This window comes from Sinocyclocheilus anshuiensis, unplaced genomic scaffold (genome assembly GCF_001515605.1).
Source record: "Sinocyclocheilus anshuiensis isolate Anshui unplaced genomic scaffold, SAMN03320099.WGS_v1.1 scaffold1075, whole genome shotgun sequence".
In the NCBI taxonomy this organism is placed as follows: Eukaryota; Metazoa; Chordata; class Actinopteri; order Cypriniformes; family Cyprinidae; genus Sinocyclocheilus; species Sinocyclocheilus anshuiensis.
Genome location: NW_015544163.1, coordinates 824,562 through 841,189, shown reverse-complemented (window position 1 = coordinate 841,189; position 16,628 = coordinate 824,562). Strand labels below are relative to the sequence as shown.

General features: G+C 37.3%; 1 protein-coding gene across 2 annotated transcripts in view; it reads left to right on the top strand.

Annotated features, from left to right (window-relative positions):
- LOC107695695 (forkhead box protein K2-like) overlaps window positions 1–11,359 on the top strand; it is a 31,779-nt gene extending 20,420 nt beyond the window's left edge. The window contains exons 2-10 of one of the 2 annotated variants that reach the window (XM_016495704.1): window positions 1,475–1,666; window positions 3,277–3,421; window positions 4,332–4,478; window positions 4,679–4,872; window positions 5,179–5,387; window positions 7,787–8,026; window positions 8,109–8,321; window positions 9,974–10,166; window positions 10,261–11,359. In XM_016495704.1, the coding sequence (XP_016351190.1) occupies window positions 1,475–1,666; window positions 3,277–3,421; window positions 4,332–4,478; window positions 4,679–4,872; window positions 5,179–5,387; window positions 7,787–8,026; window positions 8,109–8,321; window positions 9,974–10,166; window positions 10,261–10,279 (1,552 nt within the window). In that variant the 3' untranslated portion in view covers window positions 10,280–11,359. Of the gene's footprint in view, window positions 1–1,474; window positions 1,667–3,276; window positions 3,422–4,331; window positions 4,479–4,678; window positions 4,879–5,178; window positions 5,388–7,786; window positions 8,027–8,108; window positions 8,322–9,973; window positions 10,167–10,260 lie in introns of both variants that reach the window. The other variant, XM_016495703.1, reaches the window with a different exon arrangement.
- The last annotated feature ends 5,269 nt before the right edge of the window (window positions 11,360–16,628 follow it).

Sequence of the window (16,628 nt, the reverse complement as noted above, 5' to 3'; positions counted from 1 at the left end):
GTGTTGGGCGGTGTGACCAAAAATTTATATCACGGTATTTTTCAAAATTATACCGGTTTCACGGTACATGACGGTATTTTTTTTTTCATGCATGACCGGGTGTTAACCATATTTTCTACTGATTGAGAGAGGAAATACTGCAGTATATTGACTTAGAATGCCCTATTTTACTGTCATGATGAGTGAATATTGTCAAAAAATACCACACTAAATAGTGACTAAACACGACCCCTTTTAATGTTAACCAGGAGTCACTCTCATTTATAATCGCGGCATTGTCTGATAAAATCAACATGCATCTACACTAAAGAGTGGCTATGCGTTTTTTTTGGCTATATTACTTTGTTGTCTCATGCAGTGCACTGCCTGCGTCTGAGTAACAAACAAAAAAAAACCAACAAACAAAAAAGTGCATGTGATATGAACTACGCTCATATTTATAATTCCAAACAATCAGTAAGCGACAGGTGCTAGGAAACGCTGTTTTGTACTCATTTATTGACGAGTCGGCTGCGTTGCGGCCAACTGAATGCGCTGCTTCTCTGCCGCTCACTGCACAGAGCAGACGCCGAGAGAGGTGACACTTCTCCGGGAAAGTCAGACCTCGCGTTCGCGGGACAGCACTGGCGAAATCTTCCAACTGAACCATAGCTAAGGTTTATCCAAAAAGGTTTGTCAGTATGAATAATATATTATTAGTATAAATAAATATAACAATATTAATATTTAACTTTTTTAAATAAAGGGCTTTTTTCAGTGGCATTTTATTTTGGAAAATGTATTTATTAGTACATTTTATTATTATTTATAGAACACGGTATCTTATTGTAATGCTGTATGATTAGCAGTGCTAAAATAACTGGTTTCTGTGTGAGCTGTGTTTTGATGGGTGAAATTACTTGTTTACTCATGGGGCTGTTAGTGTTAAAACTGAATATTACTTCGTCAAGGGGTGGTTAATTTTAGCATCACTTGGGGATCTACTTATACTCCTGGGCTTTATTGCCACAGTCATCTTAGTCAAAGAAAACTTCTGTTTGAAGCACGTTAACAGTGTTTACATGCGTTTACATGCGTTTAATAAACCGATTACACTTATTGAACTGACTGCACATATAAACATCCTAAACTGTGAGTTTCTCTGTTTCTCTGCCTGTTTTTGTGATTTCAGTTTCCATGTAAACAGCTTTAATGTGCTTGGATAATGCTTGTAATGGACTAATTTGTAAAACATGAGCTGAATGTATTTCTTTGTTAATTGTTTGTAAAAACGATAGATTGATATTATGATTTTAGACCCATCTTTAAATGTTAAACGCCCTCTTCTCTACCTTAAACGCTCCACCCATGTGTTTTGGAAGCGTGAAGCTTTGTTTTGGCTGCAGATCTCATTCTTAGGTTCATGTTAATGCTTGTTCGATCCATAACGATTATATCTTTTAAGTTGCATAATCGCTTTCTCTCTCTTTCTCAGGTGCACATTTCGGTTCCCCAGTACGAACATCAAGATCACGTTCACTGCGCTGGCGAGCGTCAAGCGTGAGAAGCAGGAACTGGAGTCTCCGGTGAAAGCGGTTCAGCCACAGATCTCCCCTTTAACCATTAACATCCCAGATAACATCGCTCACCTCATGAGCCCCCTGCCCTCGCCCACCGGCACCATCAGGTACAAACACTTTATAAACAACACACACCATCAGGAAACACTTTATAAATAACACACACCATCAGGTACAAACACATCACTAACGACACAAACCATCAGGAACAAACACATCATTACGAACACACACCATCAGGTACAAACACAGCATTACCAACACACACCATCAGGAACAAACACAGCATTACCAACACACACCATCAGGTACAAACACATCACTAACGACACAAACCATCAGGAACAAACACATCATTACGAACACACACCATCAGGTACAAACACAGCATTACCAACACACACCATCAGGAACAAACACAGCATTACCAACACACACCATCAGGTACAAACACATCACTAACGACACAAACCATCAGGAACAAACACATCATTACGAACACACACTATCAGGTACAAACACATCATTACGAACACACACTATCAAGTACAAACACGGCATTACCAACACTCACCATCAGGTACAAACACTATAACAACACACACCACCAGGAAACACTTTATAAACAACACACACCATCAGGTACAAATACATCACTAATGACACAAACCATCAGATACAAACACAGCATTACCAACAAACACCATCAGATACAAACACAGCATTACCAACACACACCATCAGGAACAAACACAGCATTACCAACAAACACCATCAGGTACAAACACAGCATTACCAACAAACACCATCAGGTACAAACACAGCATTACCAACAAACACCATCAGGTACAAACACAGCATTACCAACAAACACCATCAGGTACAAACACTTCATTACCAACACACACCATCAGATACAAACACAGCATTACCAACACACCACCAACGGACACCATCAGGAACAAACACAGCATCACCAACGCACACCATCAGGATCAAACACAGCATCACCAACGCACACCATCAGGAACAAACACAGCATCACCAACGCACACCATCAGGAACAAACACAGCATCACCAACGCACACCATCAGGAACAAGCACAGCATCACCAATGCACACCATCAGGAACAAACACAGCATCACCAACGCACACCATCAGGAACAAACACAGCATTACCAACACACAGCATCAGGAACAAACACATCATTACCAACACACACCATCAGGAACAAACACATCATTACCAACACACACCATCAGGAACAAACACATCATTACCAACACACACCATCAGGAACAAACACATCATTACCAACACACACCATCAGGAACAAAGCGTTTTTTTTTAATTACTTTTAATGAAAACAACACTGGCTGACTGTTAAGATATAATTTATAACAGAATGATATGAAAGCTTTTTTTAAAAGATTTCAAGTGCATTTGGAACAGAAACTGTGATGTTCTTGTTCATTTCAAGCTGGTGATTTTGTGTGTTTGAGTTTGAATTGCAGCTGCAGCTTTGTCCCTTTATGGGCTACTTTGATTTGATTGATTTAATTGAGTTTGGCTGCTACACAAATGAGGCAGTTTCCTGTTCTGCATAGAAAATTAAACTCCCTCCTTTCCTGCGGTCCATCTGTTTCCATCACTCTATTTCAGATGATGGTTTTGGAGTGTTTGGTAATACATTTCTCTGTCGTTTCTCTGTCAGCGCTGCCAACTCGTGTCCATCCAGTCCGCGTGGTGCGGGATCGTCCGGTTACAGACTGGGCAGGATCGTGCCTGACCTGCAGCTCATGAATGATAACTCTCAGTCTGAGAACGACAAAGAGGCATCAGAAGGAGACAGTCCAAAGGTAACAAAATTTCTGTACTGATAAACCTCACACTATCAGATGTAATAACCAGAGACATCTATAATACCAGTCAAAAGTTAGGAATTAAGATTTTTGTTAATGTTTTGGAAGGAAATCTCTTATTGCTTACCAAGGCTGCATTTATTTGATTAAAAATACGGTAAAAACAGTTAAATTGTGAAATATTATTGCAATTTAAAATAACTGTTATCTGTTTGAATATACATTAAGTTGTAATTTATTTTAGTGATCAAAGCTGAATTTTCAGCATCATTACTCCAGTCTTCAGTGTCACATGATCCTTCAGAAATCATTCTAATATGCTTCAATATTTTTGTGGAAATGGTGATCATTCAAATGTTTCAGGCAAGTGTGATTACAAAAAACAAGAAAGAAAGAAATTTAATATTTTTATTTAACAAGGATGCATTACATTGACCAAAGGTGATTTTATAATGTTACATTATTGTTGTATTTCAAAGAAATGCTGTTCTTTTGAACTTTCTATTCATCAAAGAATCCTGAAAAATAAAATGTCTCGGTTTATCACAAAAATAAGAAGCACAAATGTTTTCAACATTGATAATAATTAGAAATGTTTCTTGAACAGCAAATAATCATATTAGATTAGATTTATATTATATTTCTGAAGGATCATGTGACACTGAAGACTGGAGTAATGGAGTAATTTTAAATTGTAATAATATTTTACAGTTTTTTACTGTATTTGTAATCAAATAAATGCAGTCTTGTTGAACAGAAGAGGCTTCTTTCAAAAACATGAAAGCATTAAAAATATTAATTATTCAAAAATGTTGTTCTCAAAAAGTACTCTAAAAACTATTGATAGAATCTAAATTAGTTTATCTTAAAGGTCAAATCTTCTAATCATCTGTCTCTGTTTCTCTAGGATGACTCCAAACCCCCGTACTCGTATGCTCAGTTGATCGTTCAGGCAGTAACGATGGCGCAGGACAAGCAGCTAACACTAAACGGCATCTACACACACATCACCAAGAACTACCCGTACTACAGGACAGCAGATAAAGGCTGGCAGGTCAGTACCACACCGTCAGATCAGCTGAAGACGATGCTGTTTAAACTGAACAGACTTAATTTCTTATTTTTTTTATAATTTAGTTTATAAAAAATAACAAAATTACAAAAATAGTTACTTGCTTACTGTGTCTGTCAGAATCTATGCATCAGATGGATGACGATGTCACTTGACAGTATGAATGAATTCCTCTGTTTCAGAACTCGATTCGTCATAACCTGTCACTGAATCGGTACTTCATCAAAGTCCCACGCTCACAGGAAGAGCCGGGCAAGGGCTCATTCTGGAGGATAGACCCGTCATCTGAGAGCAAACTCGTGGAGCAGGCATTCAGGAAACGCCGGCCACGGGGCGTCCCGTGCTTCAGGACCCCGCTGGGACCCCTCTCATCCAGGTCAGGGTCATAGCACTGACCTTTAAGCATACAAAGTTCTTATCAATGTTGAAAACAATCATCCTGCTTCGTATTTTTGTGGAAAGTCTGAAACATTTTGTTTTTCAGGATTCTTTGATGAATAGAAAGTTCAAAAGAGCAGCATTAATTTGAGAAATCTTTTGTCTTTACTGTCCCCTATGATCAAATTAATGCATCCTTGCTGAATACAAGTATTAATTTATTTTGAAAAAATCTTACTGACCCCAAACTTTCGAGCGGTAATGTATGTAAAATGCATCCTGACGTGTTGGTCTCTGATGACAGGAGCGCACCGGCGTCGCCCAATCACTCGGGCGTTCACTCCGCCCACTCCAGCGGTGTGCAGACCCCCGACAGCCTATCACGGGAAGGCTCACCTGTTCCCATGGAGCCAGAGCCTGCCTCTGCCCCGCCCCCTGCTGCTGCTTCTGTTGCTGCCGTCCAAACCAAGCTAGCTGTGATTCAAGAGGCCCGTTTTACCCAGAATACCACAGGTACTCAAACATAAATAATCAAACATCCACTTGTGTTGATCTTTTACTCTAAGAAACTCATGATCTTTATTATAATTTTTTATTATTTGTATTATCTATATTGGTCTGATTTCAATAATATTTAATGTATAATTGTAGACTAATTAGGGCTCCAGACTGCAACCAAATGGTCGCATTTTGCGACCATTTTTTCTGCCGGTGCAAGTAAATTTTGTGGGCGGTCGCACTGGCGCGACCACCACGTTGTTCAACTCACGTTCCCATTTCTGTTGCATTTGAGAAACATCAAACGGCAAACGAAACAATAGCGAAACAAAATCCTGCTACTCGTTTGAGCTGCACAGCGCGGACCGTTTAACAGCTCGGACCACGATGCAAACAAACTTGTCTGAGCTCAGAACAGCTTTACTCGGGAACTAAAGTTGATTTCGCGACACTGTTGCAATTTTCAATGACTTACAAGCATTTCACACAACTGTTTCCAGCACTTTAAAGCTTCTAAATGATCCAATTTGAATGTTATTTTCAATGGGATGACCAAAATATACTGTGGTGAACAAACACTTATGTAAAATAAAAAAATACATCAAATCACCATTATAACTTGTAGATGACAGCAGAGGAGCACTTATTGGCTTATTAGTCATTCATTTATACTTTTTCCTTTATATTTTGAAATTATAAAATAATTATAAAATCACTATTATAAAATATCAAATCATCAAGAAATCAGATTTTGCCAGAGTTTTGATGTTTTTTGTGTATGAAGTAAAAACATCACAAAGTGCTTTGAAAAACAAACTTTTCTTCAATTTGCAACTAAATCACACATAATCACTTGTTGGTCAAGTAAGTTGTTGGTCAGTTTCATATAAGACTATAGAGGAATTATGGTACATCTAATAAGAGTACAATATATGTCTTTTCAACATAAAAATTAGATTTTGCACATGTTACTGTTGTTAATATTGCAAGTTATCGCAAACCCTTGATTGCAGTTGTTGCTGCTAAGGGTGGCCCAACCAGTTATTAGGTTTAGGGGGCAAACACTTTTTCACACAGGGCCATGTAGTTTTCGATTTTGTTTTCCCTTAATAATAAAAACCTTCATTTAAAAACTGCATGTTGTGTTCACTTGTGTTATCTTTTACTAATATTTAAATTTGTTTGATGATCTGAAACATTGAACTGTGACAAACATGCGAAAAAATAAGAAATCAGGAAGGGGGCCAACACTTTTTCACACCACTGTGTATATATATATATAGTCTATTTATTTTCAAAGCATTTGTCAGTAATACAGTTAAAATGGGGAAAATATGTGAATGATTGCATTGCAGGCTGATTTAAGGTGTGTCCCTAAATTTTCTGCTTGTGCTCCTAAAAATTTTCAGTCAGGGACTACAGTGCTCCTAGTAAAAATAGTTAGTCTGGAGCCCTGCTGATCTATTTTTTTATAATTTCTATCATTTTTATTTACTTAATATCAAAATAATCACCGATTATCGGTATCTGTCAGAATCTGTGCAACACTGTATATTAGTCTACAGCAGGGGTGGCGAACTTCAGTCCTGGAGAGCTGCAGCCCTGCAGAGTTCAGCTCCAACCCTAATTAAAACTCACCTGCCTGTAACTTTCTAGTAAGCCTTCAGACCTTGATTAGCTTGTTCAGGTGTGTTTGATTAGGGTTGAAGCAAAATTACAGGGCTGCGGCTCTCCAGGACCGGCGTTCGCCACCCCTGGTCTACAGTAAAATTGTAGACTACTCATTTAAATTTAATTAAATTGTATTTATTTATTTGTTTGTGTTTTTGTTATGGACCTTAACAAAAAATAATTACAGATTATCGGTATCTGTCCAAATCTGTGCAACACTGTATATTAGTTTACAATAAAATCGTAGACTACTTATTTAAATGTAATTAAATGTGATTTATTTAGTTGTTTATTTGTGTTTTTGTTATGGGTCTTAACAAAAACAATTGCAGATTATCGGCAGGGTTATTATAGTAAATGAAACCTTAAAAAAACATTTTTATTTCAAATAAAATAACATTTAAATGGAACAAAAAATAAAAGAAAAAAAACTTAGGTAATAGTTCTCATTTTAGTTTAAGCTTGATGAACATTACTGAAATAAAAATAAAAACTGTATAGACATAAATAATAAGAAAAATAAAATATTAAAACCTACAACAAAATTACTAAAACTTATATTTAAAATGGAAACTGAAAATATGAAATAAACAATTGTTTGAAATATTAATACAATCTGTAAAATAGGATCTCAGTGATACTAAAATAGCACTGCTTATCTGTATCTGTCTGAATCTGTGTGTCAATAGTGCATCAATTAGTTTACATAACGTCACTAAGTGTGTGCTTGTTTTCTCTCTCAGCGTCTCCCATCACCACACAGCCGGTTCTGATTGCAGTCCACCGTCCGTTAACGCAGACGATCAAACCCGTCACATACGCTGTGGCCGCCCCCGTCACGTCCTCCACGTCTGCGCAGCCGCTGATGCAGACGGTGCACGTGGTGCATCAGATCCCTGCAGTGGCCGTCAGTACTGTTGGCGGAGCAAACCTGCACCCCGCCATCAAAACAGAAACGCTGGAGAATGGAGAGGAGGTCAAAGGTGAGCGCTTGGGTCCAGGCATTTGACCTGGTTTGGGTTTCTTCAGATAATGTCAGTAACAAAATGTGTTCTGTCTCTTTAGTGAAGGTAGAGTCAGTTCCTGGCATCACTCATGGCTCTATAGGCTCAGCCAATAGGATCATTCAAAGCAGCACTGCAGCCACACCCCTCCAGATGGTTACCATAGTGCAACAAGCCCCATTGGGCCAGCACCAACTGCCAATCAAAACTATCACCCAGAATGGCACTCATGTAGTGCCCATCGCCACGGCGATACAGAGCCAGGCTAACGCAGGTATTCATTCACACATCTGATATCACACTAAACATTAATCATATCATTCCAGGATAGCAGAATTTGAATACAGATTTTCTTTTCTTTCTATTCATATTCTTTTTTTGGTTTTTGTTTCCCCCCATTTCATAACTGAAGAAGTCATGAAAATTGATGAACTCTTAAAGTCATGGGCATTTCAGTATTGTAGAAATATACAAGTGACATTTCTATATTATATTTCTATATTTACTGTACATTTCTATAGTGAATATACTGTAATTTTTTTTTTTTTCAAATTTCTCTAGCTCAGTCCATCCCAAAGTAAAAGCTCAAGGCTTTAACTCTTGAATGTGAAGAAGAAATAATAGTAGTGAAATTACAATACTTATGACTTAAATTAAAATAATTTATATATTTATTATTAAATATTCATTAACCCTTTAAAGTGAAGCAAAAGTGAATTCTAAAATCTATAAAGAAAACCAAAAGCTCAAGTCTTTAACTCTTAAAAGTGAAGAAATTAAGTTGGAAATGCTATAATTGTACTACTGTAAAGTAAAACAATTAATATACTTATGAAACGTTCCATTTTTTTTACAACTGTTGTTAACCCTTTGAAGCAAATCAAAAATTAGGCTAATTCTAATGTCAAAGAAAACCAAAAACTCAAAGATTAAGCTCTTGAAATTGATTAAATTAAGTCACAATTCTTATTTACTACTGTAAATTAATTGTTATACTTTTTATCGAATATTATTTTGCACAACTGCTGTTAACCCTTTTTAAGCAAAGCACAAATTAATTCTAATGTCAAAAAAGCTCAATGCTTAAACTCTTGAAAGTGAAGAAATTAAGTTGGAAATATTGTAATTTTACCAATGTAAAGTAATATGATTAATATTCTTATGAAATATATTTTTTTTTACAACCATTGTTAACCCTTTGAAGTGAAGCAAAAATTAATTATTTCAAAGAAAACCGAAAGCTCAAGGCTTGAAAGTGAAGAAATTAAGTTGGAAATGTTGTAATTTTACTACTGTAAAGTAATATAATTAATATTCTAATGAAATATTCATTTTTTTTTTTTTTTACAACCATTGTTAACCCTTCGAAGTGAAGCTAAAATTAATTCTGTCAAAGAAAACCGAAAGCTCCAGGCTTAAACTCTTCAAAAGTAAAGAAATGAAGTCATATGCATTGTAATTTTACTATTGTAAAGTAAAACAATTATTTATTTATTTTCACAACTGCTGTTAACCCTTTGAAGCTAAGCAAAAATGAATTCTAATGTCATAGAAAACCAAAAGCTCAAGGCTTAAAGTCTTGAAAGTGAAGAAAAGTAGTTATATATATTGTAATTTTACTACTGCAATGTCATATAATTAATAAACTTATGATTTATTTTTTTTACAACTGCTGTTAACCCTTTGAAGTGAAACAAAAGTGAATTCTAATGTCAAACCCCAGTGCTCAAGACTTTAACTTTTGAAAGTATACTTATTCATTTTGTTTTTACATTTACAGTGCAGTTGTTTTACAGTAGTATTAGTAATATATTTTCTTAGAAATAATAATAATGTTTATTAATAATAAGGAATCTCAGATAGCACAGCAACCCAAGACTTGAGAGAGGATTTTAATGTCAAGCATCTCTTTCTGTTTGTGTCCAGTGTCGAGTCCTTTACACATGTTGGCCACTCACGCCTCGGCGTCCGCCTCCCTCCCCACGAAGCGGCAGAACGGAGAAAACGGGAGCGAGCCACCGGAGAGCAAACGATTGAAAATCGAGGACGAAGAACACGCAGTCACCACCGACCCGAACGGAACCGCTGCGGACACAAACTCCACCAACCAGCACAACTAGTCACCCATTAACCACCACCACCACTTTCCCTCCCTTTATTCTGGTTTTCTCTTTTCCTTTTTCTCGTTCTCATCACGGTTTTCAATCCAGCAGCTCACGGTGCCAAAACTGAAGGCTTGGATAATAACTCTTTGAACCGAAGCAAAAACGTCAAAAAAGAACCAAATGCATAAAATACTATCCGTTACTGTCATTTTCCGCACCAACCCTTCTGCCTGTTTTCCGTTTTAATACTCAAACGCCTGATTGAACAAAAACTCGCACCTCGAAACACAAGAGCAACTGCCATTTGGTTTGTAACTGGGCATTTTATTGCAGACTTCAACAGAGGTTGGAGGCGTTCGATCTGCTCGGATTCCGTTCTTTGGGAGTCATGGTGATTTTTAGTGACTCGCAGACAAAATTGAAAGGAAAAATGCCCTCCGGATATGCAGATGTTGATCCGCTGCGGACTCAAAAGGATTCTAGAATCTCCGGAACTCGTGTGTTGCTCACAGCAGACTGAGAATTCCAGAACTACCGCTTGCGGAATCTGGATTTTTTTTTGGCGCTGATAGCGGAACACTGGCTTCGATCCAACATTCCAAAGTTTGGCAGTCCACTTACGGAGGGTGAAAAGCCAAGAGGATGTCCTGGAATGGAATTACACTCCATGAACCACAAATAGGTTGTCTTTTTTAAAATAGTGCATACTAGGGCTGTACGTGGAGCCAAAGGGAACACATCAGATATTCCTAAACTTTCGGCAGCTAGCCTGACAGCATCCCCCACAATCCCCTGTAGCCGTCGTAGTGGATAATATGCAGTATTTTTTCGTTCATACATGGAGCATAGGATCTGGGCGTGTTTTCATTTATAGAGACGTTTTAAAAAGTAATAATAACAATATATATAAGCAGCAGCAGCATATGAGCAGAAGTCTGTGTCCGTTTTCTGTTTTGTGAAACTAAGCGGTTTCTTTTCTAAGATGGCTAAAAATGTATCAGTGGAGTATTTCCTTCCTATGTTTTTCCTTTTCTGTTTATTTTTAAATCTTAGCAAAACTGGCTTTGTTACACCGACATATTTTCATACAGATGCTCGAGTGGACGTGTCATTTCCATGTGTAGTCGAACTGTTTTCATCCAGCTTGCATGTAACGGACTAGACAAACGTACCTGAGCCGCCGATGTAATCCAGGAAAAAAAAAAAACAAGATACGAGAAACTGCTTTGAATCAGACCAGATCTGCACTTGATTAGACTGTTTTTTTTTGTGTACTTTTTTCCCTGTTTCCTTTCCGTTTCGTTCCCTTTTCTTTTTAGGCTGTATTGGTGTAGGCCTATTCTGTCTGCTTAATGATTTGATTCTGGTCAGGCCGGTGAGTCTGACGGGTTATATGCGTTTCAAACAAACGCAAAAAAAATATGATTGATGTTTGTTCTGCTTCAGTGGGTCAATGCTTTTTTTTTATAAATTAATTTAAAACCTCACGCTTGCGATGTTCTTGTCTTTTCTTCAATTCAAAGTTCAAATTCAAAGGTTTTTTTAATGTTATTGAGGCTGGATTTAACTGGTAAAAATACGGAAAAAAACAATTAATATTGTGAAATATTAACGGTTTTCTATTTGAAATTGAAAATATTTTCAATGTAATTTATTCCTGATGTCAAAGCTGAATTTTCAGCATCTTTTCTCCAGTCTTCAGTGTCACATGATCCTTCAGAAATCACGCTAATATGCTAATTTGCTGCTCAAGAAACTTTTTTTTTTATATTGTCAGTGTTGAAAACAGTTGTGCTGCTCAATATATTTTTTATAAGTTAAAATGTTCTCAAATGAAGAGTAAAAGGTTTTAAGGGCTGTTTTAGTTTACACAGGATGTTTTCCAAATTATTTAAGTGTCCCAAAATAATGGTCTCATTGATGAGTTGTGATAGCCATAATCAAATTGCAGATTGCTTGAGGGATTTGGCAGTACATGGCTAAAAACTAGAAATGTGGTCATTCCTCAGATGACCACTTTGTGGCGCTGGTGTGTAAGCATTCACATGCAGCATGTAGCATTATTCAAATGGCTTCTTCTGTGTATGAGAAGGTACATTTCAAGTCATGTCGTCCTACAGATGATCTTAACACATGTGTTGTTGTTAATGTGGTCTAGATTTTTTAATGTGCACCGAAAATAGTTCAAACTTTAACCTCTCTTCATAAGATGGATCTCTAGAGAATACAGATCTCTTTAGCGCAGTTAGTAAATATGATTTGATTGACCTTTACGCCCCCCCTGAGGGGCTCGACCTCTCCTTGTTGAGTTTTGACCTCTTTATGGACTGAATTTGAACATGCATGATGGCGTCTAGACGCGCATCATCTACAGCCTAAGATTTGGTGCTAATCTCTGAGAGGTCTTGGAAAGCCTTAAAGGGATACTCCACCCCAAAATGAAAATTTTGTCATTAATCACTTACCCCCATGTCGTTCCAAACCCGTAAAAGCTTCGTTCGTCTTCGGAACACAATTTAAGATATTTTGGATGAAAACCGGGAGGCTTGTGGCTGTCCCATTGCCTGCCAAGTAAATAACACTGTCTAGGTCCAGAAAAGTATGAAAGAAATCGTCAGAATAGTCCATCTGCCATCAGTGGTTCAACCGTAACGTTATGAAGCGATGAGAATACTTTTTGTACGTGAAGAAAACAAAAATAATGACTTTATTCAACAATTCGTCTCTCAGCCGCGCTGCACGGATGCGCTGTTTTCGTTCAAATCAAAGCGTAAATACACGTAGAAAACGTATCCTTGTGTCACGGCTGACACAGAACAGCGTTCGCCGTTTGCGTTCAGCGCATAATCTCCAAAATGGCGCTACGGTGATGCGGAGAGACACAGAGGAGACAAATTGTTGAATAAAATCTTTTTTTGTTTGTGTGTTCCGAAGACGAACGAAGCTTTTACGGGTTTGGAACGACATGGGGGTAAGTGATTAATGACAAAATTTTAATTTTGGGGTGGAGTAACCCTTTAAAAATCACTTGAAATGCTGTTGCATTTGGATAAAATATCAAGACGGTTTGAAATGCTAAAACAATAGATGTAGTGTTGAACGTCAATATGGTTTGTGTTTGTCATTAGTGAATCATGTTGATGTGATAGTTTCACTTTTTCACATAGTTAATGAGATAAAACTAGGTTTAACATGTGAAGTTTGAACACAGGATCACCTCCAACCTAAACTTAATAAGGTGGTCATGTTTACCATTCCTCAGCAAGAAGGCGAAACGCTCTCATGCCATTCTACTTTATAGACCTTAATCAGGTTGGACGCCATAATGAATTTATCACACGCTTTATAAATGTCTTAGATCACGTAATTTTAACAACTCAGATTTTTCAAAATAGTTTTTTGCCGTTTTTGTTGACTGCATTTTTTTTTAATCAGCTGAACAATCATGTTGTTATTGAGCTGTGCTTCATATCAAAGTCCCTTTAAGGCAAGTCATTTCACTTGCCGGCCATCAAAATGCCACTTCAGTCATGCAAGCACAGCTCCAAACATCAAATTCTCTAAAGCTGTTCATCAAGCTTATGATTACATTTCATATTTGAAATCCGTTTCATAAACAACCATCTCATTAATGTTTCTAATAGTGTCAAAAAGCGTATTTTTTCCGGCCAGACCAGCCAATGCACATGTGCTGTCATAAAAGTGGAGATGGTCCTCACTGCAGAACACAAGATCCAGGGGGCGAGGTTGGATCCAGATCCAACTCCTTCCACCTTACATATACCTAAACCCACCCATCTCCACCCCTAAACCTACCATCTCCACCCCCTAGATGTGGATCCAACCCCGCCCCCTGGATCTTTGTTCTGCAGTGAGGGGCTACTGTAAAAGTGCGCGTCTCAGAACGCCGATTGTTTCCATCCACCTTTTTCCTACAAATATCATTATAGTAATATATATTTCATAACAATTACATTTTACAGCATCCATGTTAAAACAAACCTGGAAAGAGAAGAGACATGAGGATTTGGGGAGAAAAAGGAAAAATTCTTAGTGCATTCCAGGGAATTATTCATGGTTTATCGTAAATTAAATCGGAAGAGCAGACCACAAATGCACAGGATATGTTGTCTTTTTTCATTTACTTACAGCAAAATACAAAGAAAGCATGAAAATAATCAGGTAATGCAGTGGGCTGAAAAGAGCTTTTCTATTGTTGTTATAGGCTATCACGTCACATTAATATCCCAAACGTACCATCTGCTGAGTGACTTCTGAAAATAGAAAATTAATGAAAATTTTGAAAGTCCGTTCAGTCAAAATGACGGATAAGGATTATTTGTAGCGCAGTCTTATGATCTGAAATGATTTGTTCCAATCTTTTTGAGTGGAACTTGGTCAAACCGGAAGTGCCTCCCATAATTTAAAACACAGTATAGGAAAATGGTGGATGACTTTACCTATTAGCCATTGGCTCTTTTTTTTTTTTTTTTTTTTTTTTTTTTTTTTTTTTTGAGAAGGCGGGACTATTCCGCCATATTGTCATTCGTAAGTAATATGAGTGCACCGTCTTTGTAGATCTAAAGTCTGTGTTCGTAGTACGTCGTTACGCTTTTGACTATGGACGTTTTGCCCGCTAAATTTGTGACCGCGCCGCAGAGTTTTTAGTGAAGTGAATGTCTGATTGTTGGAGAACACATGACTGACAGATAAACATGAGAGGATGAACAGAGACGTTAGATTCAGCTATTCATCAGGGTCTAGTTTATTTTGAAGTTTTATGTTCAGCTTTGGATGACATACTCGCCTTTTCTTCATATTCGGCACGGTAACGCGCAAAAACATGCCTCATCAGTCAGCAGGAAAAGGCAGCAGCAGAAGATCAGAGGTAGTGCTGAAAGATAGAAAGCGAGACTGTGGGAGGTCAATTAAGGCTGTAATGAACACATCTCACTGAAACACTGACGTGGGAGGCGTTGCCATGGCGACCGGGCACTGAGTGATGCTGATGAGAGGAAACGATGGGAGCCCAACCTGAGTGTGTGTGTGTGTGTGTGTCAGACTCCTGCATCTGCCTCCATCACACCTTTTCAGACGCGTTTCCTCTAAATAAAGCACCTTGAGCTGAACCGCGTCCTGTAGTTAAAAAAAACACACCTGACGCAAAAGCAAGACGTCTCAGTTTCAAGGCCACGTACTCAAAGAAAAGCCGGACAGGTATCAGACCCATTTTATGCACGAGAGCACTTTGTGAAAGAGTCATTTTAGGTATGAATTAAAATGTATGCTAATGTGAGTATATTTTATCTCGAGTCATAAACTTTTGGAATAACACTTTTCTCTCTATTTCTTCATGCAGATTTCCAGTATGTGTGAAACACCCAGAGGACCTGCTAAGTTTGACAGAATGTGCAAGTACACTGTGGTATAAAGTATCCCACAATGCAACATGCTCAACTTGAATGCATAAGTACAAAACAAAAATATTTTAAGTGAAATCAGAAGAAAAACAGAATGCGAAGATATAAAATTTGTTATATTTTACTATATTAGAGTCCACCAGAACTCCAACAGCCATTTCACCGTTTGTATCACTCCGCTTGCCGAAGTTACCATATTTCTCACAGAGAGTGTCATGGCGGACACCCAAATCATGAAATGTGTCAGTTTCATGAAATGTAGTTTTAAGAGCATTTTAGGCGAGAACGTACTTGTATGGACTTCAAATATGCTCTTTGTTAATAAAGATAACATCTATTTGAAAATTTGCATAAATGTTTTCGGAGACGTAAGCTCCAGGATGTCAGCGGTCGTTCAGCGCTCATAAACCCGAGGAGGGAGCGCCTCATGTCGGCCAGATCTTCTGGAATCTGCCGCTGGCTCTGATGTCTCTATACAGGAGATAAATTTCGTTTTGGGTAAATCTAACGGGCAGTCTTTTGTCTCATTAATCTGTTATTTGATCCAGAGCAAATAGTTTTGGCAAAATCTCATCATGTTTATGTAATTTCAATGCTGTGTGTCAGAGCGCTGCCTTTGTAATTTTGACTGAATTGCCTAGCAACTTTTATGACGGCTGATATTGTTTATTTATTTATTTATTTTGTCATTTATTAGACGCTTTTATCCAAAGCGACCTACAAATGAGGACAACAGAAGCAATCAATTGTAGTATTAAAACAACTAAAAACAGATCAAAAACTAAAAGCTAAAACTTTATAAATACTACCTATACACATTTTAACAATTATGACAAATGCATACAACAAAACTTAACATATAAATGAAAAACAAAAAATAAAGCTAAAAACAATTCAAAATATTAAAGAACAAAAGGTATAAGAGTATAATAATGATTCTAACATAACACTAAGCCAAACACCAAAAAAAACAACTACATATATGTGCATGTACAACCACACACACATACATATATACTGTATGTACATACACATTTATAAATTCAATATATATAT